This window comes from Hordeum vulgare, chromosome 1H (assembly GCF_904849725.1).
Source record: "Hordeum vulgare subsp. vulgare chromosome 1H, MorexV3_pseudomolecules_assembly, whole genome shotgun sequence".
Taxonomy (NCBI): Eukaryota; Viridiplantae; Streptophyta; class Magnoliopsida; order Poales; family Poaceae; genus Hordeum; species Hordeum vulgare.
The window spans coordinates 64,833,940-64,855,747 of record NC_058518.1 but is presented as its reverse complement, the minus strand read 5'-3'; the positions used below and the strand labels follow the sequence as shown (position 1 = coordinate 64,855,747).

General features: G+C 46.5%; 1 protein-coding gene across 2 annotated transcripts; it reads right to left on the bottom strand.

Moving 5' to 3' along the window:
• Positions 1–7,790: 7,790 nt before the first annotated feature.
• LOC123424383 (phosphoglycerate mutase-like protein AT74H) lies at positions 7,791–17,870 on the bottom strand. Of its 2 annotated transcripts, XM_045107987.1 has the most exons (4): positions 17,730–17,870; positions 14,964–15,080; positions 8,706–9,510; positions 7,791–8,600 (listed from the first exon to the last, which is right to left on the bottom strand). In XM_045107987.1, exons 3-4 carry the CDS (start codon positions 9,241–9,243, stop codon positions 8,158–8,160), a joined length of 981 nt encoding a protein of 326 aa, XP_044963922.1. In that variant the 5' UTR covers positions 9,244–9,510; positions 14,964–15,080; positions 17,730–17,870; the 3' UTR covers positions 7,791–8,157. The 2 variants fall into 2 exon arrangements, with proteins under 2 accessions (XP_044963922.1, XP_044963928.1); XM_045107993.1 differs by lacking the exon at positions 14,964–15,080.
• Positions 17,871–21,808: the final 3,938 nt, after the last annotated feature.

The following is a 21,808-nucleotide window of genomic DNA, read 5'->3' as shown; positions in this document are numbered from 1 at the left end:
GGCTCACAGATTCCTACAACACCAGTTGCAGGTACATGTAAAGGTTACTTGACGCGAGCGCGTTGATTGTACATTTGGAGTTGCCTCTTCTTCTTCTTCTTCATCGATCTAGGATGGGTTCCAGGCCGGCAGCCTAGGATAGCAAGGATGGACGTCGTTCTTCTTTTGTCGTTTGTTTTCGTCCGTAGTCGGACCCTGCTCTTACTCTTGAAGATTATGTAATGTAGTGATGTGACTCTGATGTAGCTTGTGGCGAGTGTAAGCCAACTCTATATATATCTCTTCTGTTCAGTACATGTACTTGTGACGATATCCATTCTTGCGACACGATGAGATGCGCTTCTATCCCTGACAAGGCCCTCGTGCCAAATTGAGGATAGGGTCGCATCTTGGGTGTGACATCTATCATCCCTAATAAGCCAAGCTATCACAACCAAGGTCGGTTCCGTGTCACGACCACGTCTCAAACCGACTTGATTTCCAAGTCGTATACTTACCGGACAAGAAATTCTCAACTTATGTGTCAAGACATAAAAAAATAAAATGGCAAAAGGAAGTTGTGCCCGTGCAAGGCATCGAACCGGAATTCGGCAGACCATTCACGCGCATGTCGCACGTACGTGCATCCTTGCGCTGCCGAGGCGAGCGAGCGCGCGCATGTGGTTGTCTCCTTTCTCTTCTCAACACACACTTAGAGTGGTGGGTAGAACTCACTGTACAAAGAGGTCCTACTCTTCCTCCACTAGCGGTATGGGACTAAACTTTAGCACCACCACTTGCCATTTTATTCATGGGCTTACTTTGAGATTTCAGAATATGTAGATGGGCCAAGCCCATTAATTCTAACAATCCCCCACTAGATCTCAAAGACCCATTTAGAGATTTGCCTTTTCTCTCCACTTGTTTAATATACCAGTATTTCAAGAGAGACTGTTAAGTTAAACTTCTGTCTAGAACTTTAAGCTACATCCATCCACAACTTACCAATGGACTATGCCTTGAATTGCTAGTTTTGTGTGAATAGGTTTCACTCAAAGTCTTAACCAGTACCTAGCTGCCAGTAGTCTACCTCGCGGTTTGGAGCATATACGTCGTACTCCATGGTCTCTTCATGAGCTTACTAGAGATTACCCAAATCTCCTAGATTGCGATGTTTTACAATCGAAGCTCATATAGGTGTGTTTTTCAAGATTGCTCTGTAGGACAACATATTTGTTATAATATCCAATAGAATCACATTAAGGCATGTTGCCAACCTTCCTTGCAGCACTTAAGCCTTACACCTCTGAGATTTTTGCATCTTCACTTAGAGACGATCACTTATTACTCTCCTCTGTTAACCAATAACTTGTTCTTCCCAGGTCCTAATTCACGGGATCTCCGATCACAAAGGTTGGGTTACTACTATGGTGTAACGTCTATGGGTCTCATACCCATCTCCCTCGATGCAATATCCATCACATTTCGTGATAGTCCCTTTGTAAAAGGATCTGCCAGGTTTTTATCTATTTGAATATACGTAACAATTATTACTCTGGAGTTTCTCAACTTCTTGACAGATTTCAAATGTCTCTTCACGTGTCTTGATGACTTTGCTTTATCCTTAGAATTATTTACTTTAGTGATAACCGTTTGGTTGTCACAATTCATAAGAATAGCCGGTACGGGGTTTTCAACCACGGGCAAGTCCATCAAGAATTCACGGAGCCATTCTGCCTCTATAGTGGCTGTGTCTAAAGCAGTTAGTTCTGCTTCCATAGTTGACCTTGTCAATATGGTTTGCTTGCAAGACCTCCATGACACTGCACCACCTCCATGAGTAAACACATACCCACTTGTAACATAGAGTACATCAACATCAAAGATCCAATTTGAATCACTATATCCTTCTAGCACAGCGAGGTGCCCTGAATAGTGAATTCCATAACTCATAGTACCTCTCAGATAGTGCAGGACCCTTTCTAGTGCATGCCAATGATCATTACCCGGGTTGGACATGAACCTACTTAGTTTGCTCACAGCAAAAGAGATGTCTGGTCTTGTAGAGCTAGCTAGGTACATGAGTGAACCGACAATTTGAGAGTCTCTTAATTGATCTCTCGTTTCTTTCTTGTTCTTTCTAAGTGTCACGCTGGGATCATAAGGTGTTGGATAAGGCTTGCTATCCATAAAGCCGGAGCGTCTCAAGACCTTCTCAACATAGTGAGATTGCGTTAGAGTAATCGCACTCTCATCCTTAATAAGTTCGATGTTTAGGATCACATCGGCTTCTCCCAGATCTTTCATGTCAAAACTCTTTGATAGGAAAGACTTGACCTCATTGATCGCAACAATGTTTGTACCGAAGATCAATATGGCATCCACATACAAACATAATATGACACTATTGCCTCCACCAAGGCGATAGTAAACACACCTATCAGCCTCATTAATGACAAATCCCGCAGAAGTCAAAGTTCTTTCAAACTTCTCATGCCATTGCTTAGGTGCTTGTTTCAGACCATACAAAGATTTTAGCAACTTGCACACCTTTTTCTCTTCTCCTTTTACCACAAACCCATCAGGCAGATCCATATAAATTTCCTCTTCCAACTCTCCATTTAGGAAAGTTGTCTTTACATCCATTTGATGAATGATCAGACCATAAGAGGCAGCTAGAGAAAGTAGCACCCGAATGCTGGTCATTCTAGCAACACGTGAATAGGTGTCAAAGTAATCTTCGCCTTCTTTCTGAGTGTAGCCCTTGGCAACAAGTTGCGCCTTGTACTTATCAATAGTACCATCAGGCCTTAACTTCTTTTTGAACACCCATTTACAACCACGGGTTTACAACCATAAGGTCGTTCAGTTAACTCCCAAGTTCCATTAGAAAGAATTGAGTCCATCTCATTACGAACAACTTCTTTCCAATCATCTACATCGGAAGATGCATATGCCTCTTCAATGGACTTGGGAGTATCGTCCACAAGGTATACGATGAAATCATCACCAAAAGATTTTGCAACCTTTGTCTCTTGCTCCTTACAGGAGCTTCATCGTTATCCTTCTCATGGACTTCCTCGGGTGTTTGTTCAATATAATCATCAAATGTACTAGATTTAGAATTTAACTCAGAAGAAAATCTAGCAATGCTATGCATATCTTTCATAGGAAACATATTCTCAAAAAATGTTGCATCATGAGATTCCATTATAGTATCTACATGCATATCAGGAACCTCAGATTTAACTACTAAAAATCTATAAGCAATGCTCCGCTGAGCATAACCCACAAAAACACAGTCCATTGTCTTTGGTCCAAGTTTGCGTTTCTTGGGGATAACAATATTGACCTTTGCCAAATATCCCCAAGTGCGCAAATAAGAAAGTGATGGTTTTCTCCCAACCCACTCTTCATAAGGGGTTTTCTCTTTATTTTTGTTAGGAACTCTATTCAGGACATGACATACAGTCAACAAAGCCTCCCCCACCATGCCTTAGATAAACCAGCAGTGTCTAGCATGGCGTTCACCAAGTCAGTCAACGTGCAGTTTTTCCTCTCGACAATCCCGTTTGATTGGGGCGAATAGGGAGGCGTCCTCTCATGAATGATACCATGTTCCTCACAAAATTCATCAAAAACTTTGGGAAAATATTCTCCACCACGATCCGACCTAAGACGCTTGATCTTTCTCTCTAGTTGATTTTCAACTTTAGCTTTATATATCTTTAAGTAATTGAGAGCTTCATCTTTAGTTTGGAACAAATAAGCATAGAAAAATCTAGTTGCATCATCAATCAAAGTCATGAAATATCTCTTTCCACCTTTTGTCAACACACCATCCATCTCACATAGATCAGAATGTATGAGTTCTAGAGGTGCCAAGTTTCTCTCTTCGGCACCCGTGTGAGGCTTTCGAGGTTGCTTCGATTGCACACAACTATGGCACTTAGAACCTTTGGAAGTGTGAAATTAGGAATTAAACTCATATTAGATAGCCGAGACATGAAACCAAAATTAATATGACATAAACGAGAATGCCAAATACTTGTATCATCATTAATACTAGCACAAATTTGGTTTACTAACTTATTGCAAAAATCTAAAAGGGAAAAGCGGAACAAGCCTCTACACTCATAGCCTTTGCCTATAAATTGTCCAAATCTCGACACGATTATTTTATTTGACTCTAAAACTACCTTAAACCGATCTCGACATAGAAGGGAGCCGCTAACTAGATTCTTGTTCATAGTAAGGACATACTACATGTTCCTTAATTGCATGATCTTTCCCGAAGTAAACTTCAGATCCATCGTGCCAGTGCCACGAACAGAAGCATGCGACCCATTCCCCATTAGGACGGTAGAATCCCTTGCGACCTGATAAGAAGTAAACAAAGAGACGTCAGCACACACATGAACGTTAGCTCCTGAATCAATCCACCATGAAGATGATTGAAATACTGAAAGCACAATAGGTAAATTACCATACCCATCAGTATTGCTAGCAGTCACCATGTTGACTGTCTTGGAACTGGTTTTCCCTCTACTGTCTACACGTTCTGGGCATTCCTTGGAAAAGTGTCCGAGTTTCCCACAGGCGTAGCACTCTAGCTCAGCCTTGTTGAACTTTTTCTTCTTGAAGGTAGTAGTCTTTGTAGGCTTGTTGAGAACAGGCTTGTTTTTTCCTTTGTTCTTGTTCTGTGGGAACCTTTGTACCATGTTGGCAGTAGGTTGAACCTCACCTCCTTTCTCAGTAGTGTCTTTAGCCCGAGCTTTCTCTTCAACATCAAGAGATGCAATCATATTTTCAACTGATATCTCCTGCCTCTTATGTTTTAGAGAAGTGGCGAAGTTTCTCCATGAAGGAGTCAACTTTGCAATCATGCACCCAACGACAAATTTATCGGGTAGATCACACTTAAGGAGTTCCAGTTCCTTCACAATACATTGTATCTCATGAGCTTGTTCAACCACAGAACGGTTATTCAGCATCTTGTAGTCGTGAAAATTCTCCATGATTTACAGTTCACCGTCTGCATCTGTAGCACCGAATTTAACCTTCATTGCCTCCCACAGTGTCTTTCCATCTTGTATGTGCATATACACATCACACAGGCGGTCAGCAAGAACACTTAAAACACATCCCACAAACATAGTGTTGGCTTCCTGGAACTTTTTCTGATCTTCATCAGAAGCTCCCTCTAGCATGCCAGCACTAACATGGAAAACTTTCAGAGCAGTAAGCCAGAGCGCGGATCTCACTTCCCACCTCTTAAAGTGCACACTGGTAAACTTATCCGGCCTGAGTGCATCAAGAAATCCAACCATAGTTAACTCAGGAAATTGCCTACGATTAGGTTTTTTGATTATTGGAAGATTAGGCAAGTTCATGATTAATTCCACTAAATAATTCATGACTAGAACAGAAAATAGCATGCAATACTCTAGCAATCCGGCAGAGCAACTGAACATGCACAAAATCACCACGCAAGAAGCAGCAACTACAACGATCAACATAAACACATTACGAGTTACGTATTGTTCGTTAGTTGCAGCAGGAGTGATTGTGTTGACGATGATGTTGGTGACGATCCTTTGTTGATGGCGATGAATACGACGATGAGTAGCACCGCCTGACTTGGACGGTAGATGACCCGTGGTAGCGAACTTGAGCAGTCGCGCAAAGCGCTTTCCAAAAACCTAATTTGTCCTCTCCCGGTGCAGGATCGCAAAGACGAACGGTTCTGGAGACCTGCTCTTCCGCATGCTGATGCACTCCGGTGTTTGAGATGAGGTAGACTACGATGACGGCGCAAGTTGTGAGACGAGGCAAAACCCTAGATGCTTTCGGTGTTCTTTGGCCGACTACGGTAAGCAGTATATATAGGAGGACCAAGGTCGGTTCCGTGTCGTGGACCATTCGCACGCATGTTGCACGTACACGCCGCCCTGCCCTGTCCTTCCTGGCCCATGTGGTTCTCTTCTTTCTATTCTCAACACACTTAGAGTGGTGGGGAGAACTCACTGTATAAAGAGGTCCAATTCTTCCTTCACTAGCGGTATGTGACTAAACTTTAGCAACACCACTTGTCATTTTATTCATGTGCTTAATTTGAGATTTCAGAATTTATAGATGTGCCAAGCCCATTAATTCTAACACTCCTTGTTGCCCTGACCACGAGGATAAAGCCGTACCTTGATTTTTGTATTTACAGACCAAGTCAACTCCTTCCCCTGATCACGACGAAGGTCACAACACAATCATTGAAAATGGAATGGCGTTTGTTCTCTTCTCATGGTACTGATCGAAGAAATGATGTTGCTATCTACCTCAACAAGTTAACATTAATTAAGCATGTTCAAATGACAGCCTCCACGGCATGGCAGTTCAACGGTCAAGATTTCACGCACCGGCACCGGCTCCGCTATTTCGGGATCTTGACGCGCGGGGTGGAGTGGACAGATCATAGACGAGTATTAACACATGAGATCTTCCTGTTTCCAGCCAACACCGGAGCAAGCCGACTAAAGAAACTCTGCCTGACCCCAATAACAAGCCACCGCCAACATGCGCACATACTATCACGACGGTCAATTCTGTCGGACCAGCAAACCAGGCAGAGGATCTGATCTGACCTGACCTGACCAGAACAACGTCGTGCCAGCAACAAGGAATGTTTACTATGACTAGAACTGCACCCACGAATTCCTACGGTTCATAAACTAGTTTTCCCGGGACACATGCTGGCTCAGGATTACGATGTGGATACATCATTAGTAGCAACTAGCAACAATCATCACATGGCATAGGTGGCAAGGTGTCTTGAGAAAATACTCCCTCCGTTCCTAAATATAATTCTTTTAAGAGATTTCACCAAGGGTCTACATACGGAGCAAAATGAGTGAATCAACGCTCTAAAGTATGTCTATATACATTCATATGTAGTTCATTAATGAAACCTCTAAAAAGACTTATATTTAGGAACGGAGGGAGTACAAAATATCTTCTCAGAAAAAGGCAGCGCCAATCCGTGGGGGGATATAGTCTGCAAAAGGAAATCTGTTGCAACGCTACTAGCAAGGAATCATTGCACGTGAAAAATGGAAAAAGAAATATGCCCGGATAAAAGAATACTTTTGCTGCCAGACAAAATGCTCGGATACTACAGTGCTCGTTGCATGTGAACAGAGGCTACCAAACAAAATGCTCAGATAATAATGTTCTGGTGTTCTCTTTCTCAAAAGAGTCCTGTAAACTCCTCACAAAAGATAAAATAAACATTAAATACTTTTCCAAAAGAAAGCTGTAGAAAAGGACGGTGGTTGTTAGTTGTTAGATTAAGAACATGCAAATAACACCCCGCAAAAAAAACATGCAAATAACCATATATATCTAGCTAAAGATATTTCTCTATTTTTTACTGTCCAAATAATCAAGATAAATTTCGGTTGAAGTGAACTGTAAAGCAAAGGAGTCAGAGATATCCCCATTTTCAAACCACAGTCATACTTGGAAAATAAGAACAGAATTGGAACTAAAGTCTAAATCATATTCAGAGTCTAAATGTCTAGCTATGAACAGGTCAGAGATTGAACCAAAAACAATCCTTCAGAAACCCCAGGATATATCATTCTCCGATGCTCTGGTCTCAACCAGAGCACCCTCTTCTGCATTTCCCCAAATAGCATCTCAATGTATAAGTATAACTAGTATGAACAAGAAGTAGTAAGAACAGGTTGCGAATTCAATGAGCATAGTCCAAATGAAGTTGCCAATCAGAACGAAATGGAAACCAAAGCATGCAGAAATATCAATCTCCAAAGACTCTGTTCTCAACCAGAGCACCCACTTCTGCATTTCTCCAAATCGTATCTCAATGTCTAGCTACTATGAACAGGTTTCGAATTCAACAAAAAGGGAAACCCCGCGATGGCTACTACATCCATCCATGGCGGAAGACACTAGCAGTATCAAATCTGAAGAACTTTGACGAAGCTAACGGAAGAGCAAGTAAGTCAGTTCGGATACTCCAACAGCTTGATCTTGCCATTCTCTTCTTCTAAATCCTTCCGGTTGTCGAAGAACTTGGCGACGAACAAACGAACGAGATGTGCAGTTGCAGTATCGAGTTGGAACAAATTCTAAGGAACTATGGGAAAGGGGGGAGCGGATTGGTTACTCCAGAGACTCGATCTTGGCATCGCCTTCTTGCTGGCGGTCGTCGTCCGTCTCCTCCTCCCCCTCTGGCGGATCGTTCCAGTTGTCGAAGAAGGTGGCGATGAAGGAGGAGCACTCCTCGGACCAGCTGCGTCGGTTGGCGGAGGCGCGCCACTGCTGGTCGGTGATCATCTCCGGCGAGAGGCCCCAGGCCTCGAGCTCCTCCTTGGTGTGGTGCATGAGGAGGCTGTACTCGCCGCCGGGCCCGAGCTGCATCACCCTGAACTCGCAGTTCTCGAAGTTGTTGAGGCGCTCGAACTGCTCCACGGTCCACTTGAACCACTTCATCATGAAGACGCGCGAGGTGAGGCCGTGCGAGACGATCACCAGGTTGGTCTCGCAGGTGGTGCTGGGATCCAGCCTCCCGTTGTCGATGTCCCTCCACAGCGACTCGAGGAAACCTGCATTGCGATCAGCCGGTTCGGTTCGGTTCGTCGATCCATGGGAGGCGGAGAAGAGAGAAAAACGACGATGGAATCGGAAGGGGAATCGGGGGGTGGGCTTACTGGCGACGCGGTCGAAGACGTCGGCGGCGGACTCGCCCTCGGGGAAGCGGAAGAAGAAGCGGCCGAAGCGCTCGCGGGTCTCCTTGATGGCGCGCATCCGCTCCTCGACCTGGAAGTTGCCGAAGTCCTGCTCGCGGACGCGGCACTCCTCGCGGGCGCCGATGACGCGGTGGCGCGGGAAGGCGGCGCCGATCCCGCGCAGGGTGGCCCGGGTGCGCTCGTAGGGGGAGACGTAGAAGTAGACCTTCCAGTTGGCGTCGGGGGCCCCGGACGAGACCACGTCGAGGATGCCCCGGCCGGCGGCGCGCGCCTGCTCGACCCCGCGCGGCGTCAGCGGGATGCGGTAGTCCGGCGTGGTGGAGTAGGCCGACATGTCGAGGTTCCCCTGGCTCTCGCCGTGCCGCACCAGGATGATCCGCTTCGGCAGCCGCCGCGCGCACCCCGCCGCGTGCTGCTTCGACATCTCGCAGAACGGGCACGACTCCTTGCCGCCTTCGCCTTGGCTCGCCGCCGCCGTCTCGCGTGGTGAGGATGACATCGCTGGCGCCAGGGCGCGTGCCGGGTTATATAGAGGGGGTGGCGAGTGGGGGCCAGGGAGCAGGGAGGTGGTTGGGTGATGGAGGGCAACAAACTCTGTCAAGTTCGTTCTTGGCGCCGCCCGCTGATTGGTCCAGCTGGAACGCTGTCTCTCTGGCCTCGGCCCCGCTGGCCGACTTACGCTAGTACAAGGAATTGTTAACAAACACTCCACACATACATTTCTCGTCACCGCAGGCCTGCAATGCTACTGCACATACTGCTCCCCCTGCAATATATTTACAACAGTGAGTTCCAAGACAAATTTTCTCAAATGTATACTAATGTGTAAGTTTTCACTACTAATACTAGGAGTTGAGAAAAGTTAGTACACCAACTATCTATAAAAATGAATCTGTAAAATAATCAAACAAATGTGTCAAGAGTATTTTACTCAGATGCCAGCGTTTCGTGTAATTTACTCCATTTTTTTAAGAGTAGATAACTCGGTTTGCTTTATGGGGACGGTGCAAGCAACGGCACGTGATACGGCGCATAGCGTATCGCAGTCGCGTCGCCACCGATTCCGATCCTAATCCCATCGCCATCGCCACCGCCGCTGCTGCTGCTTTCGTCTCCGTGAAGCATGTGCGGCCGGTGCACCGCCAAGACACATACATACCCACACACACATGGGACATGGCCGCGATGTGAAACCGGGGGCCAATGATCGGCATCAGAAGCAGCCAAGCAGCCTCCGCTGCTCCACGAGCACGACACGGCGCCTCCAGGTCGGTCGGTGCTTTTGTTCTGGACATGTATGGTGGATGATGCGTGCAGCGGCGTAGGGTGCGTGTCCTGGGACCTCACACGGCATTGACGCACCAAGCCCCTGTTCAGACCCACGGCGAACACGGCTCAGGCGATCCATGATTGGGCCCGTCCCGGCCCCATGCGTGAGCACGTAGAGTACATCGTCTGCTGCATTGTGCTTGGAAGCTGCTTCAGTTGATCACACACGAGGCCTACCTACGCATTCCATGATCGACGGCCACGTATACCCGGCCCCTCGCCAGCACGGCATCAACGCATGGTCGGTCACAATGCCAATCTCGATCTGTATGTCTCTTGTCAGGTTAGTGTGCGCGATGGGTTGGTTAGATATACCGTACAAGCTCCAAGCATTTCGTGGTAGAGTAACAAAGCACTACAGACGGTGAAGATTGCTTCGCGAAAAGGTTGTGGGTATCGTGAAGCAAAGCAACACAAGCGTAGGATAAGTAATAAAGGAAGGATGCAAGAGAATGTTATCGTAGAAACTGGTGGCATGAACTGCTCCTCAAGGTTCGTTTTGAGGAGACAGGATTGGTATCACTTGGAAGCAACCTAAAGCGTGCCAAAATGCAAGTCCCAATCGGAGCATGAGTGGGCTCCGCTAAGGCAGCGGAATCGTTTAACAACATCACTAAACCTTGTTACCGCTTCAGATGAACACAAGTACTGCTCGAGCCCATCTAATATAGCTTGGCACGTTGCGTATAGTCATTCATTCCAACATCACGGTGAGGCAATGTGCAACTTGTTGGTGGTAATATGGGGGCATCACCGAATCTCAGGTAATTCCAGGTGTGAAATGGGATACACGCCAAAGACAGCACCAAGCCCAGGCACAACCAGGCCCAGACGTGCTGCTCAAGGATACCTCCTCTTCTCGGCACCACATGCAACCCCCCAAAAAGGTTGACACGCTAGCTCGTGGGGGCAAGTCCTCTCCCCCAAGGAAGAAGAACACCTCATGTGGGGCTCCAAGGCACGGGACCGGATAAGAAGATCATCATGGGTCCAGCTCGGAACTGCATTGCGGTTTCAGCTCACCTGGCTTTCCTCTGCCACATGTCTTTGACGTCCAGCTATCCGTCAGACAGATCTAGAGTAGTAGATTTCGTGTTGTTTTAGACCGTCAACAGGGCACAGATGTTCTCCACATGTAGAGCAGTAGAGGATCATCTGGAGCCCTGCGAACACTCTGCGTGTATGCGGATCGTCTGAAGTCTGAACAGGCTTGACCGGACAGAGAGAAGAGAGGGACTGGGACCAATGCCACCAGGCGTCAGCGACAGCATTGAAAATGTGATGGCTGTTGGTTTCAGTTCGGATAACCGACTAATCCGGGAATGAGCGTGTCCAAAACGAGGGAGGAAGAAACAAGGAGGAACCCACAGCTGTGGGGGGCTATGGCCAATGGATCCCTACAAAACTACCTGCCTGTGATTTGGACGTACTACGAATAGAACAGCTTACCTAACCTCGAGAGATCCACCGTATTTTCGACCCACAACTGACGCCCTCCATGTGTAACAGAGTTCGTGCAAATGTGTTTTGATCTTTTGGAAAGGTTGAACAAAAGCACTTGCGTGTTGCCTAATATTGCCCGGAGACTGGGACATTTTGTTCAACAAACAGGGCACATATAATCCTAAGTACGAACTTTCGTAGCTCATACCACTTCAGAATAGAATCAGCTAGCCGTCCTCTTCTCTGTTGGTCGTGGGGTAACCTTAAGGTAGATGGTACAAAACGAGCACTGCTATATCCATCTACTGTAGTCCTGATAGACAAGTACCCGATAATGCGCCTAATGCAGTTCATCATGACCTTTTCAATGGGCTGTTAATACGTACTCCTTCCGTAAACTAATATAAGAGTGTTTAGATCACTACTATAATGATCTAAACGTTCTTATATTAGTTTACAGAGTAGTGCACGGTCCATTTGAGGTAACAAGCTGTCTCTCTTGCCTTCCCTATTAATGGATATAACCAAAATTTGAGATGGGCGAGCACTTTATCTGACTGGTTGTGCACTCAAATACAGAAAAATTGACAGTAGGAGAAGAAAAAGGCATTATGATTGGGGAAAGGAGAAAAGGAAATGATTCTTTCTCTTGGTGCTGAGAAATATCATCAAGTCAACAGTATTTAGCACTATCATCGTTGCTACTACAGAAGTAGAGGTGCCGCAGCACAGGTCACTCTCAAGGAACAAATTAAGGTTATGCTACAGTTGCAAGGTGGAATATAACCTCAAAATGTTCCCTTCATCAGCTGATTTTTGTGAGTTGTATGTCGAATTTACTGGCACCCACACAAGATCTTTATGTTAGCCACTCAAATCTATGTGTATTCCTAGATCTTTATGTTAGCCACACAAGATCTTTATGTTACCAGTAGCCACCGCCAGTGTATGTTGTCGGTGTAGGGGCGGAGTGCAGCGCCGCGAGCAGGGCCGGGTCCCAGGGAGCAGGGGGAAGCACGGGAGCTGGGAGTTGAGGCTGGGCCGTCAAGGGCAGCAACGGCGGCCCGCCTGGCTGCGGTGGCTGCCTGAACAAGAGAGGGCCGTATGGCGGCACATACGGCTGTGGCGCGGCGTAGAATGCCTGATGGGAGGGGGGCCGGGGTCCGAGAAGACCGGGAGCAGGAGCACGGGGAACCAGAATGGAACAAGCGTGCACGACGCCGGTCCACGGATTCTGCCCGGCGGACCATGGAGCCGGCTGCTGCTGTGGAGGGCGAGCGATTCCTCCCGAAGCGCTGTTTGACTGCTGCTGCTGGCGCCCACCGCGACGGCGGCCGTTGCTAGATGGGGCCGGCTGCGGCTGCTGAAAGGGAGCTGGCTGCGGGAAGGCCGTCTGTTAGGGAGCCGGCCGCGGGGGAGCTGGTCCACCGCGAGTGGCGGTGGTAAGAGCCGTGTGCGTGGCCAGGATCCGCGCCATCTTCAGGCGCCTCTCCTCGAGCTTGAGGTACGCCACCACCTTAGCGAAGGTAGGCTCCGGGATGAGAGTCAGGTTGGAGGCGGCGTTCCCAAAGTCGTCGTTGAGGTCGGCGGTGAGAGTGCTGATGAGGAGCTCGTCGCTGATCGTCTCGCCAAGATCACGGAGCTCATCGACAAGCTTCTTGAGGTGCATGCAAAAATCATCGATGGATGAATCAAGCTGCAGGCACCCATAAAACTTGTCATGAAGGAGGACCTTGTGCTGAAGTTTGTTGTCAGTGAAGAGGCCGTTGAGCTTGGTCCAGACGGCGTAGGCGTCGTCATCATCGCACACACATCAAGTGGAAGAGATCCTTGGAGATGGTGAGGTAAAACCAGCAGATGATGGTGGCGTCGAGGATCATCCAGTCCTCGTCGTTCACCATGAGTGCCAAATCCACAGTACCATCGATGTGACCGTGGAGCAGGTACTCGTGGAACACCAAGGAGAAGTACCTCTTCCAGGCAGAGTAGGAGCCCGTGGACTGATCGAGAATCACCGGAACGCGATCGAAGATGTTGAGATCACGAACAAGGGTGACGTCCGGGCTAGCGAACATATTGTTGTCGGAGGAGATTGACGAGCGCGGAGAGGCCATGGCAATGGGCGAGCGGTGGCGTCGGGAGATGCAGGTTAGGAAGGCGGAAGCGGTGTAGATGGGAGGCGGCGACACATAGCGGCGGCGGCACAGGGAAGAGCGGTGGCAGCGGCGGGGTGTGGCGGCGGGGAGAGGCGGCAGCGGCGGCGCGAGTAAGGGCGCAGCGGCGGCTAGGTCACGAACGTGGAGGAAACTGATACCATGTAGAGAATTAGGTTTGGGCTGTGCAACTCTCAATATTGATTGGGTACACTAGGCACCTATATATAGGTACAAGATGTGCCTCAACCTCAACTATACAAGGAACTAGGAGGTGGGCCTATGACATAATATACACGCACAAATATATATTCAACAGGAACAATGTGACGTTCTCTGCACAACAGTAGGATATTGTTAAACCCTCATGTAGCCAAAAATAGTTCCTTCCAAAAGGATAAAAACGCATCTCCATCGTCCCTGTCATTCTCATCCCTCTTCTCTAGCCCGCGATCTCACAGTTTCGCATGTTACGTGTTTATCAGATACAGTAGAAGTTTACAATGCTCTATGGTTTAGCTTGACGGATTTCGCAACGTAATTAAACTGTCAATAGCTACTAATTAGCAGTTGTTATCTCCACTCTAGTTGTTAACCAATGTATATCTTTGGACTGTATGATGGCTATGATCCATCATTATAAGAACAAACAGATATACAGTTCATATAACAGCATACCAAAGTGTAGCTGTTGTGCCAACAGAACCAAAATACAACTTCCTTTTTTATGCCCCAATTATTATCTACTTGTTTCAATTGCAATTTTACAATATATATTTTCCCTACCAACAGCAATTTAGAACTAGGTTTATCTGGTGAACTGTGCAGTAGGCAATTACACATCCAACTACTTACGTGGCAGAAGTTAAAAATGACACTACTTCTAATTTGTCAGTGCCCAGTCTGTAAAGGACAAAGGCTAAAAAGAAAAATCATTAACCATCCCTGTTATTAGTTTCAATCAATAAATGCCCCATTGGAGAATTAGTTTTACCTTCTGCAGAAAATTTCTCATAGGATGATGATTGGCAGGTAAACAATAGAATATAATCACTCAAATGCATTGCTCACATTTTTAAGGGCTGCTTCATTCAGATTGCTGACATCATGGAATGTTTGTAGTCTTTTTTTTAGTGCAGTGTTTGAAGTTACCAAAGGGTAAGTATTACAAGTATGGGCTAATGGGCTCATGGAAGTCATCAGTTCTAGATAACGATATGCACAAAACAAATGGTGGTAACTGAGCATACTTCAACAAAAAGTGATGGTACAAAAAACAAGATTTAGTGATTACCAGGAAGTGATCTTTCCTTATTTCCAACTCAATCAATTATACGAGTATGAGAACCCGGTTGAAACAAGAACATGCTTCACTCTTGTATAAATTCCTTAATCCATATGATGAGAATATCTACACCCAAAAATTAAGTAATAACAGTACTATTAACGAATGCCAAATAGTAGAGCAAGAATCTTCTCAATTCCATATTTTTCATCTTTAAAACTGAAGAAATAAGAATTCGCACGTATTTTCCTTTGTAATATATACAAAATGGGTCAATGGGTGGGTTACTGAGAAATAAGGGCAACTCTAACGCGGATAACCAAACCGGACACACCAAACGTCCGTGGACGCGTTCGTAGGCACCGATAGGGGAGCCGGACATCCAACCCTATGCACCAAATGTCTGTCCCTGTTTTTTTAGCCAGGCATCGTGCTTGCTTCAAAGTAAACAACAATAACATAAAAAATATTCTCATTGACATTTGGCCAAACACTTGCCAGGCGTGGGTGTACGCCATGGACGGCATCAGCAGGGCCTTTGGATCCGGGGTGAAACGACGGCGTAGTTCAAGGTAGGCAGGTGCGTGATTGGGGCGGCGGGTGTTCAGCAAGGCCTGGGCGGCAGCCAGGGTGGTAGAGCGGCGGCAGCGGACTGGGAGGGTGAGGATACAGGGGAAGGGGGAGGGACGGAGTGGGGGGAAAGGGGGTTGTGAAAGGGGATTTGGATGGGCTAGGGGTGTCGGAGGCCTATGTGGCGGAGATCCGGACTCCTGCAAACCTCACACGAGTTTGTGTCATGTTTACGGGATTTCGGACACCCAAACGTTTCCACGGACGTTTGAGGCACCGTGTTGGATGGCAAAAAATGTCCGAACATCCCGGTCCAGACGTTTAGTGGTGGTTTGGTGATTCGCGTTGATGTTGCCATAAGGAACTGTTTTTTACTACTTTGGGCTTTTTGTACACCTTTTTTCATACAGACTGTTATGAATTTCACCAGCAGAAGTAAAATCTGGAAACTTAAAAAGATGACTAAATAGAGGATGTCATCAAGATAATTCTTCTGTTTTCTGTGTTGAATGATTAAACTTACCATGACAGTGTTGTGGGGAGTGTACATTATCAGTCGGATTTAACAAAGAAAAGTTTCTTTCTAGGGCATGTGTGAATGCTTAGAGTGTTGTCGCTTGGCTTAAGGAAGCCTGGAAATTTAAAAAGAAAACAAAAAACCATGTTGATAACCTTCCAAATTATTTGAAAAAGTCCAGCATGATATACATGGATTTCGAGTCGCTCCACTAGTCGTCGACTAATCGATGAGTCGCAACAAGAAGGTCACCTCAACTTAGTGTCGACTCGAAAAGCGAGTCGCGACTAGTCGTCAACTAGTCGATGAGTCGCAACAAGAAGGTCACCTCAACTTAGTGTCGACTCGAAAAGCGAGTCGTGACTAGTCGCAACTACAGGCTTGACTCTTTCCGAGTCGCTACCCCTGACCGACTCGCATGAGTTGCGACTCGAAAACCTTGATGATATATATGTGGCCTCCATATCTACAAATTTCACTGAAAATATTTTAAACCGTTCCTATACAAAAAATATAAATGTGGGAATATGTGATATTCTCGTCATTCCATAATATCTTGTGTGTATATTTCTTGAAAATTGAAATATTGTAGAGTTTGACCATGTTTATTGAGAAAAATATCAACATAGAAAATACCAAATAAGTACAACACAAAACTACACCACATGATGTACCTAATGATATTTATTTGATATTGTAGATGCACATATTCATACAAACTTGTTCAAAGTTTACGAAGTTTGATTTTTTAAATATCTATGTGCACTGCATTATGAAACGGAGGGTGTAGCAAATAGTACAAATAATATTTCAATTTACAGGCATGTGTGAGCATCTACACGTGAAAACAAAATCAGAATTTTTTAAGCTCCAAACTGTGTTTACCGATTTTTCATATCGAAAAACCAGGTTGAGAGCCCCGGATCCAATTTTTGTTTCCTTAGGTGAGTATGGCTATTGAGAAATGTTATCATTCATGGCGATAAAGGGACAACGTTGTTTTCCTTTGTGGAGGACAGAGTTGGTAAGGTGTCCTTTTCAAAACACTTACATGTCAATTCCAACTATGCTAGCGACACAAAAAGAGGTAGTTGCCAGGTGACAAGAAGTGGAAAACTGAGGCATCCATATTCCCCTTAAAAAGGCAATGCGTGCCTATGCTTACATCTCTGCCGCACCTACCACCAATTCAGCAATGTGATATTGCAAACTCAGCAACATTTCCCTATCAATAATCTGAAGCGTAGCCCAACCTAGCCATGCATTCCAAATCCTTAATCTGCGAGTTGAAACCCCTCGACGAACTACACCATCAGATCCGCTCAGGGGGGGGGGGGGGGGGGGGGGGGGGGTGGGGGGGCAAACCAGCACCAGCTCTGCAATCCCGCATCGTCATCCGATCCCCTGCTCAACGGGACCCCATTTCCCACCTCCCGTCCAATCAAATCCGTTCCGGCTGGAGGGCAAACGACAAGGAGGACAACGAATTCCATTCCAATCAGGAATCGAGCCCTCGAACAAACCAGCACCAGCGAACCAGACTGAAACGCACGGGTCGACCAAGCGGGCTATAGCGCGAGGCAGAGGACCGCCGGACAATTCCGCCACGAAATCGCGGGTTTCGCCCGAGCCATGCATAAATCGGAACATCTAGAGAGAGAGAGAGGAAGGGCTCGCGTCGCACGTACCTCGTGGCCGCGGCGTGGTCTGGCGGCTCCTTCGTCGCGCGGAGGAGAGGGAGGAGAGGCGCCCCTGCTCGTGAGAGGTCCAGAAAGGCGGAAGAGAGAGACGGGGGGAGGGGGTGTTTGAACAAGAATTGAAGTGCATTGTTTTTCTCTCTCTCTCTCTCTGCTTTTAAACCGTCTGGCTGGCGGGTGGGGTGGGTGGAGCACTGTGCGTTGGGCCGCGCGAGTAGAAACAAAGACTTTTTCTTCGGGGTAGGCAGAGGGAGATCGCCTTCTCGATGTCATGTGGGCCCGCCACGGGGCGCCGGATCTCTGTGGGTGCGGGGTAGGTGGTTTCCGTCCCCACGGGACGGCTCCGATCTTCCATCTCCATGGTCTGCATTTTCGAAGCTCTATTTTAAACCGGACATCGTATTTGTCGGCGTACAGAGGGATTAGTTTGTCGACACAGATGCAGGAGCACGTTATTTAAAGGGAATCGTTTCCCACCGCGCGCGGGCCGAAACGACGCGCCGGTCGCTCCTTCGTGCGCGCGGCTCTTGCAACATTTTTCTCACCCGCGCGTTTTTCTGGTCAATGGATGCAACATTTTTCGTCTAAATATGTTGCAACCAGCGTTATTTTTGCTGAAAGCGTTTTTTACTATATTTTGTTTTAATAAAAAAGTTGCATATACATTTGGTTGCAACTTTAGTTCGTCGGATTTTTTTGTTACAATCGATGTTTTTTACTTTTTGCTACAACCTGTTAATTTTTGCTACAACCGGCATCATGTTTTGCTGCAACCGTTCACTAAAAAGTTGCATACACGTTACGTAAATTTTTGTTACAACCGGCGTTTGACTTTTGCTACCACGTACCATCAGCTTTTTTTTTTGCTACGATCACGTAGATATTTTTTTTTCCTATAAATTTTGTTTTTTGTTGCAACCGTTGAAAAATTGCTGCACAGCATCAAAATTTTGCTGCATAGGAGGAAAATGTTGCATGCTGATCCAACGGTGCGGACGACGAGGGGTTGGTGGATACTGCGGCCCGCGCGCGGCCGGCCGAAAATCTGGGGCCGGCGCGCCGGCGCAGATCACTCCCCTTATTTAAAATTGTCCACGTACGTTTGCTTACACAATCAAGTGCCGGTTTGCCGCGTTCTTTTTCTATCGGCCAGGTGACTAGAAACCTTAGGCCGCGTTCGGATTTTCTCCGCTCCACGACTCTACGTCGGAGCGGAGCGGTATCCAGTTACATTTTGTGGAACTGCTCAAAGTGCGCTTTGTTTCACGAAGCATTGCCGAACAGGCATTTAGTCGTCGTTAGAAGAGTCCCTTCACCTCTTTCCTTCGGCGAGGTGTTTGCTCCAACGCCAGTCCGAAGCTTGGGAGATAGTCCAGGAGCGGATGCAGATTATGGTGTGCATTGACGACATCTGAAGATCGATGGCGTGTTCGGGGTGTTGCCCTGGTCTGATTCGTTCAATGTCAATGACTTTAATTTTGATGAGCCACCTTGGATGTCCGCAAAGCTGCATGTCAACAATGGAGCCGCGTCAAAATAGGGTGAGAAGGTGATCTGTCATTTTTTTCTTTAATGAATGTTGTGGTGGTGCCGGAAGCAGGTGACAGGCTCAGCAATGTTCTGCTATCTTTTTGATTTTGGTAATGTCAGTCTTTATGTGACTTGTACTTTGTTTTTTATCATATGAATGAGACACGTATTATCATGCAAAAAAACATACGTTTGATTACAATTTAAAAGAATTTCAACAAAAATAAATAAAGTTCATGCATATTTTGTTGGGGAGGGTTGCATGGAAAAAAAATATACGCACACGAAGATCTATCATGGTGATGATCATCTACGAGAGGGAGATCGGATCCACATACCCTTGTAGATCGCTAAGCGGGAAGCGTTAAGAAATGCGGTTGATGTAGGGGAACGTCTTCGCGATCCAAATCGACGCCGTCCCACGATCCGTCCCGATCTAGCGCAGAACGGACGGCACCTCCGCGTTCAGCACACGTACAGCAAGACGGCGATCTCTGACTTCTTGATCCAGCAAGAGGGGGCGGAGAGGTAGATGAGTTCTCCGGCAGCGCGACGGCGTGACGGCGATGGTGGTGGAGCTAGTCCAGCAGGGCTTCGCCTAAGCACCGCTGAAAACTAGACTAGAGGAGAAACGGATCTAGAGAGAGGGCAGCACGTGGTTGATTATTGTGTCTCAAAAACCCTCAAAACCTCTAGTATATATAGGAGGAAAGGAGAGAAGGCTGCCTTGGCCCCTACTCCAAGAAGAGGGATCGGCCGAACCAAAGGAGGAGTCCACCTCCTTGTGGGAAGGTGGACTACTTTGGGAGGACTCCTCCTTTTCCTTCCTTTTAAAAGTTCTTTGCCTTTTATCTCTTCTCCTAGCCGCATGGGCCCTTGAGAGAGGCCTTGGCCAGCCCACTAGGGGCTGGTCCACCTCTTCTCACAGCCCAGAAGGCTCTTGGATCGTCACACCCCTTCCGATGGTCTCCGGGCACCCTCTCGGCACTCCCGGTACACTACCGATGAGCCTGAAACTTTTCCGGTGACCAAAACAGGACTTCCTATATATCAATCTTTACCTCCAGACCATTCCGGAGCTCCTCGTGACAACCTTCGGTCACCAACACCTATAACTCAACTATACCGAAACATCATTGAACCTTAAGTGTGCTGACCATGCGAGTTCGGGAACTATGCAGACGTGACCGAGACACTCTCCGGTCAATATCAATAGTGGGACCTGAACGTCCATATTGTATCCTACAGATTCTACGAAGATATTATCGGTTGAACCTCCATGTCAAGGATTCACACAATCCTATATATCAGTCCCTTTGTCCTTCGGTATGTTACTTGCCCGAGATTCGATCGTCGGTATCTACATACCTATTTCAATCTCGTTACCGGCAAGTCTCTTTACTCGTACCGTAATACAAAATCTCGTGGCTAACTCTTTAGTCACATTGCTTGCAAGGCTTGTTTGTGATGTTGTATTACCGAGTGGGCCCCAAGATACCTCTCCATCACACGAAGTGACAAATCTGAGTGTTGATCCACGCTAACTCAACGGACACCTTCGGAGATACCTGTAGAGCACCTTTATAGTCACCCAGTAACATTGCGACGTTTGATACACACAAGGCATTCCTTCGGTGTCAGTTCGTTACATGATCTCATGGTCATAGGAATGTATACTTAACAAGCAGAAAACAATAGCAACAAAATGACACGATCATATGCTACGTTTACAGTTTGGGTCTTGTCCATCACATCATTCTCCTAATGATGTCATCCCGTCATCAAGTGACAACACTTGTCTATGTCTAGGAAACCTTAACCATCCTTGATCGCCGAGCTAGTTAACTAGAGGCTTACTAGGGGCAGTCTTTTGTCCATGTATCCACACATGTATTTATGTTTCCATTCAAATACAATTATAGCACGGATAATAAACAATTATTTCAAAATAGGAAATATCATGATAACTATTTTATTATTGCCTCTAGGGCATATTTCCAACAGTCTCCCACTTGCACTAGAATCAATAATCTAGCGTCACATCTCTATGTGATTTACAATGTAATGAATCTAACACCCATATAGTTCTGGTGTTGATCATGCTTTGCTCGTGGAAGAGGCTTAGTCAGCGGATCTGCAACATTCAGATCCATGTGCACTTTGCAAATATTTATGTCCTCATCCTTGACGTACTCGTGAATGGCATTGAAGCGTCGTGCTACCTCTTGAGCTTGCGTTGGTTTTTCCCTTGAAGAGGAAAGGGTGATGCAGCACAGTAGCAGTAAGTATTTCCCTCAGTTTGAGAACCAAGGTATCAATCCAGTAGGAGTATCAAGACAAGTCTCCAATGTACCTGCGCAAAAACAAACAAACTTGCACACAACGCTATAAAGGGGTTGTCAATCCCTTCACGATTAATTGCAAGGTGAGATCTGAAGGTGGAAAGTGCAACAAAGTAAAAGTATAGAGCTGAAAATATGATGTGAATTAGACCCGGGGGCCATAGTGTTCACTAGAGACTTCTCTCATGATAGCAAGTA